This window comes from Eubalaena glacialis, chromosome 6 (assembly GCF_028564815.1).
Source record: "Eubalaena glacialis isolate mEubGla1 chromosome 6, mEubGla1.1.hap2.+ XY, whole genome shotgun sequence".
Classification (NCBI taxonomy): Eukaryota; Metazoa; Chordata; class Mammalia; order Artiodactyla; family Balaenidae; genus Eubalaena; species Eubalaena glacialis.
The window spans coordinates 105,981,773-106,003,279 of record NC_083721.1 but is presented as its reverse complement, the minus strand read 5'-3'; the positions used below and the strand labels follow the sequence as shown (position 1 = coordinate 106,003,279).

The window sequence follows — 21,507 nt, the reverse complement described above, 5'->3', positions numbered from 1 at the left end:
GTAATTCTGTTGTTAATAGTTAAAAATGTTGCCACAATGATTTAATTGTAGATTGTATGAATACTTTGCTGAATTTTGCTTAAAACTCTTTTGAGTATCAGCGGAGAGAACATTTTTACTTTTATCTTATTAAATGTCTTTAAGCTACTGATTTAAATCATTTAATTGTTCATTACTGTTGGATTTGTTCATTGTTTCTAGTTCTCACTTAAGGTTGATGTAGCTAAACATATGCAATGAGTGTGAAATATTACTTTTTTTAAAGGGTGAAGTTGAACAAATTGCTATGATGAAACCAAAAGGCCAGACTGAACATGATGAGGGTATGCTTGAATATTTAGAAGACATAATTGGTTGTGGACGGCTAAATGAACCTATTAAAGTCTTGTGTCGGAGATTTGAAATATTAAATGAACACAGAGGAGAGAAGGTGAATCTTCTGTAGACTTTAGTTGTATTGTAAACCAGCATGTTTTCTGTATTAACTAATTTTACTGAGCCAGATATTCAAGTTACAGTCATAATTATTCAGGCAAAGTTTAGTGTTTTAGGTTGAATTTTATATTTTTCTTATTGGCATTTCAGAGGAACATTGTTATATTAATGTAGTTTATATTTTTTTATCTAATGTTGGCATATTTTAAATTCAGATTGTTCAAATACACTTCATATGAACAATCTCTACACTTTTAACTTTTGTAGTTAAACAGAGTTAAGATGGTGGAAAAGGAAAAGGACGCCTTAGAAGGAGAGAAAAACATAGCCATTGAATTTCTTACCTTGGAAAATGAAATATTTAGAAAAAAGAATCATGTTTGTCAATATTACATGTAAGTACCTTAATTTACCAATTTTTGTATTAGTTTCTGACAGTAAGTCTAAGCCCTTCTCTTTTCCCATATTAGAGAAATGTGAAGACCGAAGTTAAAAAAATTCTAAAAGTTATTTTATGTGATGAATTCATTAAATTAGGGTTGTTTACCATAGTATTGACGTTGACTTTTAAGTATCCTACTTTAAGTTGGGAGGTGGGTTCACAAGTATTACTATGCTTAATAGTTTTGCATATACATTCTTTTGAATTCATATAATAGCAGATCTAATTTTGTTTATATGGAGCCTATTTTATTCCTAATTCTAGCCTTGACCCTGGCTTGGTTTCCCCCTTCCCTGTCAGTAATCCTAGGTAATTGTTAATTGACTGTGGTTAAGAATACTTTAGAAACAGCTGATTTTACTAAAATAAGAGAATTTTAGAAATGGTCTTTTAGGATCTCTGATATCTTTTTTTTCCTCTCTCTAGTTATGATCTGCAGAAACGAATTGCTGAAATGGAGACTCAAAAGGAAAAAATTCATGAAGATACCAAAGAAATTAATGAGAAGAGCAATATACTGTCAAACGAAATGAAAGCTAAGAATAAAGATGTAAAAGATGTAGAGAAGTAATAATCTTTTGGAAAGTACTAAAAGTATTTAGATTATTTAATTACATTTTATTGCATGTATGTGTGTCTGTATATAAACTTACTGCCAGCACATGCGTGTAATACATTTGCCAGCATATAAAATGGTCTCCTTTTGCAAACAAAAAACTTAATTGACCTACATCTAGTTGATGATGATTATCACAGATTTGAGTGCCCAACACTGGTCTTAAAATAATGCAGGATGCTACCCCCTAGTGGCAGAACATAATAACACAAAACATCATAGCAAACATAAGCATTTAACCTGACAGGTTAGTTGTCTTAAAGTTTTCTCATTACCTTTCTCATATCAGTCTTCAATGACACCAATATCCCTTACCTATGCAGTTTTCTTTTTTATTCTTTAAAATGAGTTTTGCTTATTTTTTATGGTCAAATTTTTCTATACCTAGACATCATAGTCATTATTTCCAATCCAGCTTAGAAGGACAAAATAACTCCTATAGTCACACATTTTAACAGCTCCCTCAAATATGGGTGGAGGAGAGGGTCAGCTTGAAACAGGATCCTACCTTATAAGAACTTGGATACATTTATAACCAGGCAAGGTATATAAGGTGGCTTTGAAATATCGGAATATCCAACATAGTGACTGAGAATTTTCTTACTTTGCTAGGAAGCTGAACAAAATTACAAAATTTATTGAGGAGAACAAAGAAAAATTTACAAAACTAGATTTGGAAGATGTTCTAGTTAGGGAAAAATTAAAACATGCTACAAGTAAAGCCAGAAAACTGGAAAAACAACTTCAAAAAGATAAAGAAAAGGTAAGTTATAGGGGGGAAATTCTTAAAATTTCAGGTCTGAATATCACATGTAGTTTTTATTATTTTTCATGAATGTTCTTACCCCATACTACCTAAGAGAATGCGTTGGGATTCTGAATGTTAAGTGTTTTAGGATTTATCTCAACCTGATTTTTCCCCAAAGGGAAATCCTGTATCCATTGACTTCGAGTTTTAGAGCTTATGTTTCTGATATACATTGTTGGCAAAATATTTACCAAATCAGCAATTCTATTTTGGTGACAAAATAATTTTCTTCTTCCTAGAGTGTATGATTTAAAAAGATGTTTTTGGCTACATATCATAGATTTTTTAAAATAGTACCTTTGTCTGCAGAAATCAAGTTAAGAGTATCAGCAGGAGTTTCCCCTTAAAAAGGAGGGAAGGGGAAGTTCATAATTTACAGCAAGTGGTTGATTAGCTAGACTGAGGTATCAAAAAAAGAAAGATGAGGTTTAGACCAGAATGTCTAACTTGCTAGGAGCCAGACTAATAAATCAATCAATTTGGAGTGTTTCAAACTATATTCATAGTTTAATCAGATATTAATAGACGAGACACATAAAGCCCCTCCCCTCAAAAAAGTTTTGTACCGGGCTTCCCTGGTGGCGCAGTGGTTGAGAATCCGCCTGCCAATGCAGGGGACACGGGTTCGAGCCCTGGTCCGGGAAGATCCCACATGCCGTGGAGCAACTAAGCCCGTGTGCCACAGCTACTGAGCCTGCGCTCTAGAGCCTGCGTGCTGCAACTACTGAAGCCCACGCGCCTAGAGCCCGTGCTCTGCAACAAGAGAAGCCACTGCAATGAGAAGCCCGCGCACTACAACAAGGAGTAGTCCCCCGCTCGCCACAACTAGAGAAAGCCCACGTGCAGCAACGAAGACCCAATGCAGCCAAAAATAAAATAATAAATTTATTTAAAAAAAAAGTTTTGTACCATATAATTACATGGTAATTATAAGACAGGCTCTGCTTTACCTTGTAAGCATTCTTCCAAATGCATTTGTTCACAAAATACTTTATGCTCAGTACAGTAACACATCTATGTGAATCAGTGTCTGAGGGACACCATTTTGGGAAACGTTTAATTTCTCTGGTAATAAATCAGAATAAACAAAATAGCATGGATTTGATAGAAACCCCTGAATTGGGCAGATTAAGCCAAATGTAACTGTAGTAGAGATAATTAGCCTTTAGGCATCAACTGTGGAGAAGTGATTACTACTGGAAGGTATTAATGGAATAAAATATTAGTCCTATGTGGTGACTCTGGAAGGGTAAAGTTGGGAAAGATCTTAGGATTTGAGGGAGACTAGGGGTGTATGGGTAATTTGTGGTAAGTTGTAATGTACTTTGAAGGGTACTTTAGGGAATTCCATGTACTCAGACCATATTCACAGGTGAAGAAGGATAATTACGGCCTAAAGTTGGAGCAGAAGGAAGATCTACTGCTCAGCGAGGAAGAATTGTCTTCCATAAGGAATCAGGAATTCGTAGAATTAGTTTTACCATTAGACTGAGAGAACATAGAAATTGCAGCAGATGGTTAAGGAAGTACTTGCTAAAGCTAGCTGCTTCAAACCTAATTACAATGAAAACCGCTAAGATCTAGAAGATCCTGAGAAATGCTTTTAAATAAGCCAGATATTGATGGTGTTGGATAGCCTAAAGGTACATGCTTCTAGTAACTTTAATTTGTTTTATAATCTTAGGTTGAAGAATTTAAAAGTATACCTGCCAAGAGTGAGAATATCATAACTGAGACAACAACTAGAAACAATGCCCTTGAGAAAGAAAAAGAAAAAGAAGAAGAAAAATTAAAGAAAGTTATGGATAGCCTTAAACAGGAAACACAAGGGCTTCAGAAAGAAAAAGAAGTAAGATTTCTTTATTGGTTGGCATATATTTTGGTGGCTTTTTTTTTTAATCTTGAAGATCGTTTTTATAGTAATATTAAAAAATGAACTGTTAGAAGAGAAAGTTTGGACTTTTAATATCTAACATTCCTAAAAATGGTCAGCCTAGACTGCCTTTTTTGTTTTTTGCTTTCTCGTTTTAAAAAAAAGTTAACGAGAACTTATAGTGGTAGAAGAAAATACTCATCAAATACTTTGTTTTATGTGCAGTTCTTCGTTACACATTGAATTCATCATCAAATTTTCTTTTTCATCCTCTCTTAAATTATTTTCTTGGTAATTTATTGGTTACTACCTATAAATGCTTGGGACCACACTAACCATAGATGACATCTCCTTTCTTTGCTTCTGTAGCTCTTCTGTAATAGTTTTAAAACCATGGCTCATGTGTCAGTTCTTGGCTCAAATCCTAGGTCAATCACTTATATCTCTGAACTTGTTCAGGTTATGTCTCCAAGTTATCTTCCTCAAAATGCGGAAGAAAATATTACCCATCTTGTGAATCTTTGTGAAAATAAAACCTGTGTTTACTTACATAAAGTGCCTAGAAAGTAAGGAATTAATAAATATTAACTACTACATTATGTTAGTGCTTCACTAAAACAAGAGTGTGAGATTGTCTCATTGATATGTCTTGTCTCCCCAACAAGAGTATAAGCACAGAGTTTAGCTATCTTTGTTTATATTCACCACAGCCTTTTAGACAACACTGAGCATGTTAAATAGATATTTAATAGATGACAGTAATTGAGTTGAATTGACTTACATTACTTAAGTCAGTTACATAAGACCTTTGTTAATTATACCTCCATGAAGTGTTTTGGAGTTTCTTTACAGACTAAATTGATTCTGTTTTGAAATATGGACATGTTCTAATATCATACTGTATTACTGGGCCAGTGCTTTGTATGTGAAATAAAAGGGTTAGGCTTTTGTAAGGGCTTTTCTTATTCCATTATTCTAATAAGTAGATCCTTTCTACACAGTCAACTACAGTAGTCCAAAATTTCTACTCACTCATCAAATTATGACTTGTGTTGGGGATTACCTCACCTTACCTCTAAAACTTAAAAAGATTTCCAACATAAATATACTTGAGGAAACTTTCTGCTGAGTAGTCCTTATACCTTACCGTTTTAGGTAAGGTAATGTGGAAAGACCATGGAATCTAGATTTCAGATCCAAATTTTTGTTCTCTTTCAACCACTCTTTCTTTGTCATTTTAATCTCTAAATTGAGATATTAGATATTAGTATGGTATCTACCTCGTTAAGCTCTTGTGAAATCAGTTGGGAAAAGACTTTATATACCATGAACATTCACAACTAGGCAAAAACTGTTAGTCCATTCCACTTGTGAGATTTATTTCTGTATATTGTGTTTGTAGAATCTATTAAGTTAAATTCAAAATGTATGGTTTCCATTTCAGTTTAGGTTTGAAAACATATATTTCGGATTTAATGGGGTCTATCATATTTTAACAGAGTCGAGAGAAAGAACTTATGGATTTCAGCAAATCCGTAAATGAAGCACGTTCAAAGATGGATGTAGCCCAATCAGAACTTGATATCTATCTCAGTCGTCATAATACCGCAGTGTCTCAATTAAGTAAGGCCAATGAAGCTCTAATGGCAGCTTCTGAGACTCTCAAAGAAAGGAAAGCTGCAATTGGAGATATAGAGGCAAAACTCCCTCAAACTGAACATGAACTAAAGGAGGTAAATCTTTTCTTCTGTATTTCATCTGAACATTGTTTATGAACCCTGGTTTTATTTATTTTTATATTTACATACATATATTTTTTTTAATCTCAACATCTTTTTTTTTTAATTTATTTTATTTTTGGCTGCGCTGAGTCTTCGTTGCTGCACATGGGCCTTCTCTAGTTGTGGCGAGTGGGGGCTCCTCTTCGTTGCGGTGCGCGGGCTTCTCATTGCGGTGGCTTCTCTTGTTGCGGAGCACGGGCTCTAGGCGCATGGGCTTCAGTAGTTGTGGCGCACGGGCTTAGTTGCTCCGTGGCATGTGGGATCTTCCCTGACTAGGGCTCGAACCCGTGTCCCCTGCATTAGCAGGCGGATTCTTAACCACTGCGCCACCAGGGAAGTCCTGATCTCAACATCTTAAGTGACTGGTACATAGGTATTTTTGTTGTTATTGTTTAGTGTAATCTTTCCCAAAAGAATGGGGTTAATATTTCAGTATTCTATCTGATACGAATCGAGACTATCAAGAAGCTGCGTTCTCCCTTCAAGTGTCAAACAACAAATAATATCGCTGCTGCCACCATTATTTCCCATGGTAAAAATTTAAACAAAAGAAAGTTTTTTGTTTCCCTAAATCTAAGTGTAGACAGTTTCGGCAATGGTAAAGGAAAATCACAAATAAGTGTAAGTGTGTGTGTGAACAAATATGCAAGTCAACTATCTTAGTATATTTTTTTCTGTTTTTGAATTTATGAATGTATTTTCTTTGTTGGGACTGCAAGGTGTTAAACTAATCAAGACATCTGGCTTATTAGCTCATCCATGTCCTCTGCTATCCTTGAGTGAATTCGACATCTAAGGAATTTCATAACTTTAATCTCCAAAGCATCATTAGGCAAGATGGCAATAGAAAATGCTGCTTGGAGAGAAATTACACTGAAAATGAAGTCTTTTTCATTTTAGTAAATGCACACCACTTGGTCATCAGAGAACTTCATGGCCGTGTAGAATTTAAATGTAAACTTAAGTTATATTCAGTGACTACTTCTATCTTCCTCGTGATTCAGTTTATTTTTGGATAAATTACATCTGTAACTTGAGCTTTTATCAATACTTTAAACCAGTATGACTGGTAATAGAGGTAATAACTTAAAGCCAGGAAGTGAAGGAAAATGTCAGTTAGAAAAATGGCTGCTCTAACTTGGAGATTGAGAAACTGAGAATTAGGCTTTTTGTGTGCATGTGTGTGGTTCCTCTTGTTGGCAGCCTGATGTTTTTGTTTAGCAATAGTACTGTTCACTCATCATGCTCTCCTTCATTTCAGAGCTATGCTTTTTTTTGTTCTTTGTTTTCCTTTATTTAATTAGATATAATAATATATGCTATATAATACTATATAATAAATCTCCTTTTATTTAAAAAGCAAGGCACAGTGTAATCATAGCCCTGCCCGGTCACCTATAACTAGAGACCTGTATTGAGGTCTGTTTTTGATTAGTGTAAGAATATAAGAATTAGGACACATTTATGCGTAACTGTGTGGTGCCAAACTGGGATTTCCACAACCCTAACTCTTCTAGTTCTAGCAGTCAGTGCACTGCTCCTAGGTCTATATTGTGTTTATATTCCTTATTATTGACCCAAATAATTTATGCCCCCTTTAAAACAGAAAACCCATCCATATTTTTCAAAATCAAACCAACGGTTGCAATGTGACAGCTTAGTCCTGGTTCAAGTGTTGATTATTGGCCTTTCCTTTTTTTAGGTATTACAACTAATTCTATACTGTGATAGGGTGTAACCTTCTGGGATTCATTTTCTTTACTTTCATCTTTAGAAAGAAAAACAACTTCAAAAACTTACACAAGAAGAAATAAATTTCAAAAGTTTGGTTCGTGATCTTTTCCAAAAAGTTGAAGAAGCGAAGAGTTCCTTAGCAATGAATCGAAGTAGGGGGAGAGTCCTTGATGCAATAATTCAAGAAAAAAAATCTGGCAGAATTCCAGGAATATATGGAAGATTGGTAAAGTAAATTTATTTGTAAATGACTATACATTTTTCTCAGATATTATAATTTTCTTACCTTGACTTAAAGAACTGTATATTAAGTGTCTCTGTACATAAAATAACATCTACTTTTGTTTCTTTTAAAGGACATTCATTTTTAAACATTTTGCTCTTACACTCAGGCATGATAAAATTCTTTGTGGTATGGATTTGTTCATGTTACAGATAGTTTTGGGGGTTTTTTTAAATTTTGTATAATTATAGTCATTTTAAGAAAGTGATCCAACTCTAGTGATAAACTTAACAAACTCCTTTTTTCTTTTTTAAAAAAAATAAGAACTTGATAAATTATATTCTGGGTTTTATACCATTATACTAAATGTTGCGGCTAGAGTTTAGGAAAATCAACAAGGGATGATGTCAAAACCCAAGGCTAGGGATAGTGGGTACCTGAAGCCTGAGCTCCTGAGCCTGAAGAAGGAAGGGAGCTGTGGCCAGCTAGAAGGTGGCTGGAAGGAAATGGGGATAGCTAATTTATTAATAGACTGAGAAGCAGATTTACATAATCTTAAATGGCTTTCAATAATTCAGAGTTTTATTATTCTATAAGTTATTTTGCTTATAATACTTTTAGGTTTCAAATCTTCACATTATACGTTTTCATTTACATGCAGTGAAAACAGTTCTCATTTTGTGCTCATTAAAAATTCAAACTCTGTATATCCATAAGTTTTTTTTGTTTGTTTGTTTGTTTTTCATAAGTTTTTTTTAAGGTAGATTAAAAACTCTAGTAGTGATTGCCTTTGCAGAAGAGAAAGGTTGAATGTGAGGAACACTTCAATTTTTCATTGTGTACCCTTTTTGTACTGTTTAAAACCATATGTAGGTATAGTTCAGTTAAACGCAACTTGAAAAATTTATATGAAATACTAATAAAATGATCCTGTGCCTAATTCCTTGCTGATTGTGCATTGATTTTTCCCCCCTCCTCTCAATTATTAGGGGGACTTAGGAGCAATTGATGAAAAATATGATATTGCTATTTCATCCTGTTGTCATGCATTAGACTACATTGTTGTTGATTCTATCGATACGGCCCAAGAATGTGTAAACTTCCTTAAAAGACAAAATATTGGAGTTGCAACCTTTATAGGTTTGGATAAGGTGGGTATTCATAATCTACCTGTAATTTAGTTTTTAAGTGCCAGGTGTTTTTTAATTTTGAATCCTAGCTTTTTTTTTCATAGTTATTTAAGTGAACACCTGATAGGTTTTGAGGATTATATTAGGCCCTGGGGTTACATGGTTGTGAAAAAAAATCCTCTACTGCCTCCCCTAAAGGAATATACATTCCAATGTTACAGTGACTGGTAGTTTGCATTTCTAACTTCCATCATCAATAACTACTTTAAAAAAAAAAAAAAAAAAAAGAAAGACACTTACTGAGATACAATTCACAACCATAAAATTCATTATTTTAAAATACGTAGTTCAGCAGGTTTTAGTACATTCACATGGTCTGGATTGTTCAATCATGACCACTGTCTAATTCCACGATATTTTCATCATCCCAAAAGAGGAACCCCATACACATTAGGAGTCACTACCCCTATTCTCCCACCCCTCCATCCCCCTGCAACCTTTAATCTACTTTTTGTCTCTAGATTTACATATTCTGGACATTTTGTATAAATGAAATCATATAATATGTAGCCTTTTGCGTATGGCTTCTTTAACTTAGTTTTCAAAGGTCATCCATGTTGAGACTTCCCTGGCAGTCCAGTGGTTAAGACTCCACACTTCCACTGTGGGATGCAGGTTCAATCCCTGGTCAGGGAACTAAGATCCTGCACACCGCGCGGTGTGGCCAAAAATAAATAAATAAATAAGTTCCCTCTCTTCTCTTTGTGGGGGGTGGGGCTCATACATGTGTATCAGCACTTCATTCCTTTTTACTGCCAAATGATATTCCATTATATGATGTAGCACAGTTTGTTTATTCATCAATTGATGGACATTTGGGTTGTTTCCATGTTTTGGCTATTATGGTTAATGCTGCCATGAACATTCGTGTACACAGGTTTTTGTACGACATCTTTTCATGTGCTTACTTACTGGCCATTTGTTTATCTTTGGAGAAAAATCTGTTCACATTCTTTGCCCATTTGTTAATTGGTTTGTTTTACTGTTGCGTTTTAAGAATTCTTTATATATTCTGGATACAAGGCTCTTGTCAGGTACGTAATTTGCAAATGTTTTCTCCCATTCTGTGGGCTGTCTTTTCACATTCTTGATGGTGTTCTCTGAAGCAAAAAATTTAGATAGAAGTCCAGTTTATTTATTTTTAGTTCCTGTATTTTGGGTGTCATATCTAAGAAACTACTGTGTAATCCAATGGCAGGGTGTTTACCTCTGTTTTCTAAGAGTTTTACAGCTTTAGGTTTTACATTTAGTTTTTTAATCCATATTAAGTTAATTTTACAATACAGTGTAAAGTAGGGGTCCAACTCTACTCTTTTGGATATCGGGTTGTTCCAGCACCATTTGTTTTCTTTCCCTGTTGCATTTTCTTGGCACCCTCATCAAAAATCAACCGATCATAAATGTAAGGGTTTATTTCTGGACTCTTCATTTATCTATATGTCTGTCCTTACACTGATACCACACTGTCTTGATTACTATAGCTTTGTAGTAAGCTTTAAAATAAGGAGTCCTTTCATTTTGTTCTTTAATATCAAGAGTGTCCTGGGGTTTTTGTTTTGTTTTTAGTATATTGTAAATGGAATTTTCTTAATCTCATTTTCAGATTATTCATTGCTAGTGTATAGAAACACAATTAATTTCTGCATATTGATCTTGTATTCTGCAACTTTGCTGAATTCATGTTAGTTCTAATAGTTTTTTAATGTATGGATTCCTCAGGATTTTAATACATATAAGATCATGTCATCTGTGAATAGAGATAGTTTTACAATAACTTCTTTTTTAAAATAACAGTAAAGTAATAATTATGTAGATACTCAGAACTTTGTATACATGTCCTTATGTTTAATACATGTGTATTACTTCTATAAATGATACCTAACAGAAACGATATCTTTATATATATATTATTTTTCTTTTTTATGTTTAGATGGCAGTGTGGACAAAGAAAATGACCAAAATTCAAACTCCTGAAAATACTCCTCGATTATTTGATTTAGTAAATGTAAAAGATGAGGAAATTCGCCAAGCTTTTTACTTTGCCTTACGGGATACCTTAGTAGCTGACAACTTGGATCAAGCCACAAGAGTAGCATATCAAAAAGATAGAAGATGGAGAGTGGTAACATTACAGGGGCAAATCATAGAACAGTCAGGTAATGTTTTTTTTCTCTGCCATTGAGTTTATTTAATCTTGTTGGGGGAGACATCTAAGTCTGACTTCTCTCTTCTCCAGGTACAATGACTGGTGGTGGAAGCAAAGTAATGAAAGGAAGGATGGGTTCATCAGTTGTTGTTGAAATCTCAGAAGAAGAGGTCAGCGTGTACAAAATTATAGTCAAGACATTTTTGTTAAAGCAGCTTTACTGATATGTAACATACTGTAAAATTCTATTTTAAATGTACTGTAATCAAATTTTCAATTAACAGATTGAATTTTCTCTAAATGACGAGTATATAAGCTGTGGGATTTTATATGAAACCTGTTAAAGTTCTAAAAGTATGTTAATTTAAAAATATATGCTCAACATATATATCTTTCTCTGTTATGACATTTGGATCATATCATAATTTATTTAACCATTTACTTACTGTTTGACATTTAATTTGTTTCTTCACATAGTTACTGATGTATTATATAATTATCTTTTCTATTTTGACATAATTCTTTAAGTTGTAAATATAGCAAAGACTTCTGATACATGTTTGCAAATTTTATTTCAAAATATTTTATATGTCCAGAAGTATAAGAGAATGTCAAAATGCTCAGGAAAAACTGCTCTGTTCCATCATCACCCTCGGAACACTATACTTTTTTCTTCCTTAAAAATATGTACTTGGATATCCTGGATACCTAACTTTTTCTGAAGAGTTGTGGCTTGATTTTTTTTCATATTTTGAAATAGTTTATATTTTTCCACTTAAATATTTGCGTAGTATACCTTCATTGTAATAGTTGACTATACAACACTTAAAAATTGTCTTTTCATCTGATTCTATGATGCAGAAATTAGTTGACCATCTCCTAGGTTTTGGAATTGGAACTGGGTTGTTTGGTTTGTTTCTAGTCTTTAAGATCAGAAATTTGGGTTTTCTTCATTCATAAGTTGCTGTTAATCTGAAATGACTCTTGGAATAAACTTATTTCACTGGTATTCTTCTTTGTAGGTAAATAAAATGGAATCACAGTTGCAGAGAGACTCTCAAAAAGCAGTGCAAATTCAGGAACAGAAAGTACAACTGGAAGAAGCAGTAGTTAAGTTAAGGCATAGTGAACGAGAAATGAGGAATACACTAGAAAAGTTTACTGCAAGCATCCAGGTACTTTTTTAATCAATATTAGCTGAAACTATTGGAGTTCAACAGCAATTTGGCAGAAGCATTTTGCTGTTTGCTTATAGTTTTAAAATATAAGGGGGGAGGAGGAAGCTGGGTCTCTAGGTGTAAGGCGCATCTTTTGATTTTGTTTCCCTGAGTACTAATGGATAAATGCCCTGTCACAGTGTTGCTCCAGCCACAGCTATTTCTGGCTTCCATTTGTACTCCATAGAAATGTGTCTTCCCTTAGCAGCTCTGTGACCCTTTATTTCATTCTCTTCTCAAAGTGGAATGTTTTCTTAATTATGAAAAAGCAATACATGCCCACAGTCTCTTTTAAAAAACAAAATCTGAAAACAGTTTTTAGAAAATACCCAAAAGATTATCACCTTAAATTTTTATGTATGTCCTTCAACTTTTAGTGTGTCTAGTTTGCATGTATGTGTTTATGTATATGGTAGATATTGATATACATATTAAATTTGCATATGGATTTTTAATGAGTCTTATTAACTTTTCTTCACTTACTAATTACGGTTTTCTTTCCAAGCCAATGTACATTTACTTTGTCTGCAATTGTATTGGCATATTTTGTTCGTATCACGATTTGATAAATAGTTTTCTGTGTTGACTATGTACACTGCTGTGTTTTAAGTATCCTTGTTAGGCAGACCTTAATACACTCATCCAATTATTTCCTTAGGTTAGAGTTCTAAAACTATAATTATTACCCAGTATGTGTACAGTGTTTTAAGCGTTTAATTCAGAATGTTTAAAGCAAATGTTATTGTTAGTAAGTTTAAAATACTAACAATTTTGAATGTTAAAACATTTCTGTAGCGTTTATCAGAGCAAGAAGAATATTTGAATGTCCAAGTTAAGGAACTTGAAGCTAATGTACTTGCTACAGCCCCTGACCAAAAAAAGCAGAAATTGCTAGAAGAAAATGTGACTGCTTTCAAGACAGGTATGTTTAAGGATATACACCTTTTTTTCCCCCTGTGTGGTCGAAAACAGGTTTGTAATATTTTGAATGTTTAAGATAGCAGTTTGTAGAATAAAAAGCAGATTTCATATATTATAGACAAGTGACCACTCTGTTTTATGGTTTTTATTTTTATTTCTCAGAAGGTTATAAAGTACTATTAAGTACTTCATTTGACAGATAAGAAAACTGAGGCACAGAATGGTTTATATAATTTGCCCAAGGTCACATAGCATATGGTGGTGGTATAGGAATTCAGGAACAAGGCAGTCTGATTCTGATACCCATGCTTTTAATTTTATATTTTGTATACTTTGGCCCAGTCTTCCTAAGGACCCTTCAAGATAGTAAGTTATTTTATTTGTTTGAGAGCTTAGAGAAAACACATTTTTCCTTCCAGAACTTTTTCTTCTTGTATATAAACATATAAGTGTTCTACCAAAATCTTTCAGCAAGAAAGGGAATTAGTTCATAGGCTCATAGTCAGAATTGACTTTGACATTAAAATCCTCTGATCATGCACTTGAGCACCCCTGCTTCTATTTCCATGTTGGCTTCAATTAAACATAGGTAGATGTGCATCTTATTGCACGAGGAGGTAATGGTGAGTTACACAGTATCTTAGGGACACCAGCAAACACAGTGAGCCTTCATCATGTCCTCAAGAAAGACCCTTGTTACAGTCTGGTTCATGAGCAAAGGAAGGCAAATACTGATTGTTCATCCGAAAGAACTAGATGGACTGGAATTGGAGCAATTATCCAAATGTTCAAAAAATGAGGTCGCGTTTTCTTCCAAAAGAAAAAGAGGTATACAGATTGTAAGCAGACAGATGTCCACTGGGCACATTGACTATTAATATATAGCTGTATTAATTTTTTTATTTTTGTGGTCATACTTACCTACGTTTTTAATATTGAGGCATTCATTCAGATAGCATCTGCTACTGGCCAAGCTTTGTTTTAGGTGCTGTTGATCAAGCAGTGAACAAAATAAAGTCCCTCTTTTCAAGGAACTCACACTTAAGAGGTGGGGAAGATAATAAACAAATACATTGCATACTGTATCAGGTGGTGCTAGGTGATAAAAGTAAAACCAGGAAAACAGGATGGGATGGGGATTCAGATAGACACAGTGGTTAGACAGGCCACCGCTAGAGATACTTGAGCAGAGACCCAGTGGAAGTATGAGTGGACATGTGGATATTTGGGAGAAGAGCATTTCAGGAAGAATGTAGAGGAGTAAGTAGAGGCCCTGGGGCAGGAAGGAGTATGCCAGAAGTTTCTAGGAACACTAGGAAGCCAGAGTGGCTAGAGTTAAACGATGGAAGAATCCAGATAATGTAGAGCCTTATAAGCCCTGTCTCCATGTGAAATTAAAAGCCATTGGAAAGTCATATACACGGACGTGATATAATCTGACAGGACTTTTTTTTCCTTGCATTTATTTTGGGTATATATTTTGTCCTTGGAGACACAGGGACTTCACCCTACCCCTCCTTCCCCAGAATACCTACAATATTTGTTGTGATTGCTTTGATGGAACCTAATGGTCAATTAAAACAAAAAATGTGTATCTTTGTCATTTATAGCAGCACTTTCACAGAGACTACAGGAATCTGTATTCTTGTTTGAAAGGGAATCCTTGACTTTATTAGGAGCCCCATATATGTTTCCTCTCTTGGAAACACTGGCTATTATTAGTAGACTCTGTTAATACCTAATATGGAAGCCCATTTCTGCAAGCATATCTTTAAGATTAAATATTTCATTTTACATTAATTTAGATTTTAAAAATCTCTGGCTGTTGTGTAGAGAATAGAGTAAGGGGAGCAAGGTGGTATAAAATAGTGACTTCAAAATTATAGACTATATGATGTTAGTTTTCCCCTCCTACTTCTAATAGACATGCTACGATAGACAGGGAAAAGAATTTTTAATGCATGTTAGGTACTTGAAAATAAGGAAGAAGATGTTCTGAAGGGTGGAACCCTTCCCAGTTGCATACCTGGCCCATCCCCCAGTATAAGTCATGATGCCAGACCCCACAGCAGCTGGTACTCTACCCCACGAGGGAGCTAAGCATACAAACCACAGAGAACATCACCACTTTGAGCAAAACAATACCTTCAATAAATACAGTATCTTAGTATCCTTAGGGGGAAAAGGGGATTCAGAAGACCAAAAAAAGGCAGGGTTTTGTTTTGCTTTGTTTTTTTAAAAAGCCAAGTGGTGATCTCAGAAATATAAAGAACAGAGGTTGGAGTTAAACTCACTAGATGAGTTTGAAAGATCAGACTAAAGAATTCTCTGATAATGTAGGACAAAAAGATGAATACTAAGTTGTGAGATTTGGAGAATATTGAAATTCCAATCTACCTAACAGGAGAGAAGAGACAATCTGGAGGAACAACAGTTAAGTCTTTATCTAATTTTTTCCTCTTAGCACATCCTACCTCCTTTCCCCTATGCTAAATGTACTGATACACACCTCCCATAGGAGCTTTATGGGAGTCGCTTTCCATAAGTTGGCTCTGTTTCTGCTTACTTTTCTAGATATAGATATTGAAAGCTTGAACTCCTTACCTTTTTGCCACCTTTCATCCTTCCTATATTGTATAGTGATTAGGATTCAAATATGGAGAACAGAATCCACTCTGGTTAGTACAGATATGATTTGGTGTGTGTGTGTGTGTTTAACAGAGTAAGAGATTATTTATAGAATCACTGTGATGGCTTAAGAAATTCTAGGTTGAACATCAAGAATAATTTCCAGAGCTACTCTGTAGAACCATGAAAGGAACCATACTGCCTCTTCTACAACTGGAAAGTCATCTCTCAAATTGGGAAGATGAGGGACTTCCCTGGTGGTCCAGTGGCTAAGACTCCACGCTCCCAGTGCAGGGGGCCTGTGTTCGATCCCTGGTCAGGGAACTAGATCCACATGCTGCAACTAAGAGTTTGCATACTGTAACTAAAGACCTGGCACAGCTAAATAAATAAATAAATACCAAATTGGGAAGATGACACTACAACTGCCAACAACAGAAGCACATTGTACCTACTATAATCTACACCGTCAAAGTTAATGCCATTGCCTGTCAATATTCACAAAGCTTTTGACAGGACACCAGAGCCTCTAACACCACCAAGAAAATTCAGACTTTTCCATGACTGCCAGCGGAACTTAATTCATCAGTTTTGCCGTCCAAATTGTGTGAATTTTTTTTTGATTGAATGGACTTAATTATGTCTGAACCCTAGGTACAAGGGACTCTAGGAAGTGTCACAACTTTCTGGGCCACAGAGAAGAGTGCCACTTCATCCTATCCCCCCCCACTTTTTTTTTGTTATAACATATGGAGGAGAACTCTAGGTTAGCAGAATAAAACAACCACAATTTTCTTCCCCCACGGCAGTAGTCAGGCACATAGTCTATCTCAGGATAAAAATCATTATGAGACCAATAGTCAATAAAATACCCTAAAAACTTTTGAAAAGAGCTTCAGGGCATGAAGCCAGTAAGAGATAAGTGGGTTATGTTCACAGCTGAGCCAGAGAATTTAACCATGTGTTGTTATATAACACCATTTGTTTTGACATAGGGCATTCTGGTTTTGTGTTTTGGGGTTTTTTGTTGTTTTTTTTTTGAGGTACTTTTCCTTAAATGTCTAAAATTTCTTGGGCATGCATCAGGTTAAGTCATATTGACTGAAGAAATTTACATCTAACAAGTGATGCTCATTAGCGTAGAAACACAAATTAATTTCACTTTTTTTTTTTTTCCAGAGTATAACAATGTGGCTGAGAGAGCTGGTAAAGTGGAAGCTGAGGTTAAAAGGTTACACAATATTATCGTAGAAATCAATAACCATAAACTCAAGGCCCAACAAGACAAACTTGATAAAATAAACAAACAATTAGATGAATGTGCTTCTGCTATTACTAAAGCCCAAGTAGCAATCAAGACTGCTGACAGGTAGAGTATGCATACTACCCTGTCTTCCTCTTCCCTACATCCCATTAGTATTTAAACTTAATGTCCATTAAATGTTTCTGTTACTGTTACTTATTAAGCCCTTCTGACATGTTGTTACCTAATAGGAGTTTAATAGGTGAACACCTATAATAAACATCATATGACTAGTTTTTAAAAACATAAACGGGTATGCTTTGGCAAAATGTGGTTATATAATTCCCAAGTTGTGAGGACAAAGAAGTCAGAGTTTCATTTCTCTGGCTTAAAGGAGTAGAGGGTGATTCATTGAAATAGATCTAGGTTTTAGGAGAATAAGAAGGTTGAGATTTCTTAGCAAAATTGTTTTAATAACTTAAATTTTTAATTAACTAGATTATTCCATTGTCCCAAAAAGTTTTTAATACGTTCATAACATAGATCTTGTTTTTAAATTAATTTTCAGAGTATTAAAGTATTTCTAAAATAATTAAGTATGTATAAAAATGTTGAAATGTAAACAGCTGTTTCTTTTTCTTAAAATTATAACATTAGTCACATATTGATTATCTGGTTATTCCGTTATTACAATGTCTTTTGTTCAAAGATAAGGTGCTAATAAGCCATATGTTTTGCCTAAACACAGTTATCAGTCAAAATAGAAGTAACTTTATTAAGGGAAAAAATAGTTGTGTGTGTTTGTGTGTGTTATCATGTGTCCCGTTTCCTCCCCGCTCCACCCTGCCAAAAACGCTTGTTTGCCCTGACTTGAACCAGGGCGTATTTATTTACTTGATGGTATAGCTTCATGGGTGTAAAGATTTAAGAATCTCCAATCTGACAAGAAAATGAGAAGAATATAATAATCCAGTGGACAATTTTGCTTCATAGTCTAAGTCTAAAAGCTTATATAAGGAAGTTTTATTAATTTATACTGAGAGTTTAATGAAATATACAATATCCCACAAGTGTATGTATAAACATAAAAAACCAATTCAAGGATTTTAGTAAATCATAAATTTTAAAATCTATGATAGAAAAAAATGTTACATTAATGTAATGAAAAGTTCTTTGGTAGGTTTTCAGAAGCAGAATAACAAATCACACATTACCACATTTTTAATATATGATTTTGCTTGTTTAGAAATCTTAAAAAAGCACAAGACTCTGTCTTTCGCACAGAGAAAGAAATAAAAGATACTGAGAAAGAAGTAGATGACTTAACAGCAGAGCTAAAAAGTCTTGAAGACAAAGCAACAGAGGTCGTAAAGAATACAAATGCTGCAGAGGTAAGACATGGAGAGGGGAGAGGATGGTATTTAAAGCAATTAAGATTTATAGATATCAATACCTTGCCTAGTAAGCACTCAGTAAGTTAAACTTATATTAACTTTCATCTGTACAATAAAAATGAGTACTGTATTGTAACTTTTCTGTAAATAAAAACATTTTCATTTAAAGTGGAAGGGACGTGGGGAGAGACTGCTCGCTTCTTCATCTTTGTAATGTGAAAATCCCTGTTCTGTTTGAGAAGATCATATCTGTAGCATTTCTTCTTGGTTTTTAGGAGTCCTTACCAGATATCCAGACAGAACACCGTAACCTACTTCAAGAACTTAAAGTAATTCAGGAAAATGAACATGCTCTTCAAAAAGATGCACTTAGTATTAAGTTGAAACTTGAACAAGTAGATGGTCATATTGGTGAACATAATTCTAAAATAAAATACTGGCAAAAAGAGGTGAGAATTTTTATGGTTAGTTAAATGTAACTTTAAGATATCCTTTATGAAAAAAGGTTAGGGTTTTTTTGTTTTTGAGGTATGTTGTGATTCTTAATTTCATGGTGTATAATCACTTCTCAGGTTTATAGGGGACAAAATGAACAGTATATAGGAGTTATTATATACAGAAAAATATGCATAATGGTCAGAATTAGTCAACATTTTCACCCCAGGGCTGATAACGGAGATTTAACAAATGGCTACATGAACACCTTGAACACTACAACTATTTTTCTTGAAGTCCTTTGAAAAATAGTTGATACACAAATTAGTTACCACTCCTTAGTATATGTCGTTTTGATAGGCAGTTTGTCATATTAATTTGTGAGGTTTAACAATGAATTATAATACTATGCCTTTTCTAACACTGATCTAACTTAAACTTTTAGATTTCAAAAATATCATTGCATCCCATAGAAGATAATCCTGTTGAAGAGATTCCACTTCTAAGCCCAGAAAATCTTGAAGCAATCAAGAACCCAGATTCTATAACAAATCAAATTGCACTTCTGGAAGCCCAGTGTCATGAAATGAAACCAAACCTTGGTGCCATTGCAGAGTATAAAAAGAAGGTACAAATAAACTGTGTAATAGTCAGGAAGTCTCTAGACCTTAGCCTAAATTGTGGCCTTTATTTTATATAATTAGCAGTGTTATTTCTCATCTCAAATGTATAACTGAATTGATGTTTTTCTTATTCTTTTCGTAGGAAGAATTATATTTACAACGGGTTGCAGAATTGGACAAAATTACTTATGAAAGAGATAATTTTAGACAGGCATATGAAGATCTTCGGAAACAAAGGCTTAGTGAATTCATGGCAGGTTTTTATATAATAACAAATAAATTAAAGGAAAATTACCAAATGCTTACTTTGGGAGGTGATGCTGAGCTGGAGCTTGTAGACAGCTTGGATCCTTTCTCTGAAGGAATCATGTTCAGGTTTGTAATTATGCTGTATACTGAGTTTCGGGTTCTTCTGTTATATCTCTCTACATATTCTCCAAACTCAGTATTTTTTTAGGGGTGGGATGTGAAGGTTAGATGTACAACTTGTTTTATTTCATAAATACTAGTTTGCCTAGATATTAGTTTACAGCATAAATTCTAGGCAAACAGTAAATACTTGATTTTACAGAATATTTGTCTAGTTCATCTTTTAATTTTTGAGCCATTTCAATCTAACATGGATTTTAAAATTGCAAAGCAAAAAGTGCATTGGAAACGGGGAAAATACCAAGAATTACTTGTTGGCTTGCTGTTTAAATCTTAAATTTTTGTCAGGTGTTCCTATGTGTTCATCCTCCAATAACATGTTTATAAAAGAACCCCTCAGAAGTTTATATTTTTGAAAAGGAAATTAGAGATTCCCAAGGAAGGTGGTAGAAGCCAGTTATGGGAAAGAAATCACGAAGTCTTAATTTAGCTTTACAAGTAATTTGACTAATGAGATTTTCTTAATTATTTCAGTGTCCGACCACCTAAGAAAAGTTGGAAGAAGATCTTCAACCTTTCAGGAGGAGAGAAAACACTTAGTTCATTGGCTTTAGTATTTGCTCTTCACCACTACAAACCCACTCCCCTGTACTTCATGGATGAGATTGATGCAGCCCTGGATTTCAAAAATGTTTCCATTGTTGCATTTTATATATATGTAAGTAATCATTTAGAGCTTTTCATTCTGAAAATTTTATGGGTTCCCTAAACATTACAGATGAAATTCTTCGACTTACTTCTTTTGAGCTTTTTCCCTGTTCTCTAATCCCACATCCCATGGTATTAAAGGAGACCACATCCTTTATTTGAGCCAAATAGTTCCATTTTGGAAAAGTGAAATATAAATGGATAATGTAAATTAGTAGCAGAAACACAGCTAGAAATTTTTTTTCTATACCATTTTTCTACTAGAAGAATTCTAGGCAACCATCCTTCCAAATACCCAAATTCTTCTCAAACCCAAATACTGTTTCATGAATTATCCTTGTTGTCATTCTTGTTCATGTTAATTATCAATGTCATGTTGAATTTACCGTCAAGAAATATTTCAGGGAAGTAAAGCTTAGATGTTTATTATATGATTTATATATTTACAATATATGTATAATTTTTCTAATTTATTCTTTCTTTCTCTTTAGGAACAAACAAAAAATGCCCAGTTCATAATAATTTCTCTTCGAAATAATATGTTTGAGATTTCAGATAGACTTATTGGAATTTACAAGACATACAATATAACAAAAAGTGTTGCAGTAAACCCAAAAGAAATTGCATCTAAAGGACTTTGCTAAACTTGTTTATACTGAAGATTTCTCAGATTGAATCACCACAGATTCAGCGTACTGTATTTACTGACTTTCTATTTGTA

The 21,507-nt window shown here is 34.1% G+C and overlaps 1 protein-coding gene across 2 annotated transcripts in view; it reads left to right on the top strand.

The window, feature by feature from the left end:
- Positions 1-21,507, top strand: part of SMC4 (structural maintenance of chromosomes 4) — a 32,531-nt gene extending 11,024 nt beyond the window's left edge. For both annotated transcript variants that reach the window (XM_061194511.1, XM_061194512.1), the window contains 19 exons: positions 266-430; positions 703-830; positions 1,304-1,444; positions 2,106-2,256; positions 3,986-4,150; positions 5,674-5,907; positions 7,730-7,915; positions 8,902-9,063; positions 11,033-11,258; positions 11,339-11,418; positions 12,271-12,423; positions 13,261-13,387; positions 17,194-17,383; positions 18,504-18,648; positions 18,927-19,100; positions 19,532-19,714; positions 19,852-20,084; positions 20,613-20,796; positions 21,278-21,507. In XM_061194511.1, coding sequence (XP_061050494.1) covers positions 266-430; positions 703-830; positions 1,304-1,444; positions 2,106-2,256; positions 3,986-4,150; positions 5,674-5,907; positions 7,730-7,915; positions 8,902-9,063; positions 11,033-11,258; positions 11,339-11,418; positions 12,271-12,423; positions 13,261-13,387; positions 17,194-17,383; positions 18,504-18,648; positions 18,927-19,100; positions 19,532-19,714; positions 19,852-20,084; positions 20,613-20,796; positions 21,278-21,430 — 3,180 coding nt within the window. In that variant the 3' untranslated portion in view covers positions 21,431-21,507. The remainder of the gene's footprint in view (positions 1-265; positions 431-702; positions 831-1,303; positions 1,445-2,105; positions 2,257-3,985; positions 4,151-5,673; positions 5,908-7,729; positions 7,916-8,901; positions 9,064-11,032; positions 11,259-11,338; positions 11,419-12,270; positions 12,424-13,260; positions 13,388-17,193; positions 17,384-18,503; positions 18,649-18,926; positions 19,101-19,531; positions 19,715-19,851; positions 20,085-20,612; positions 20,797-21,277) is intronic.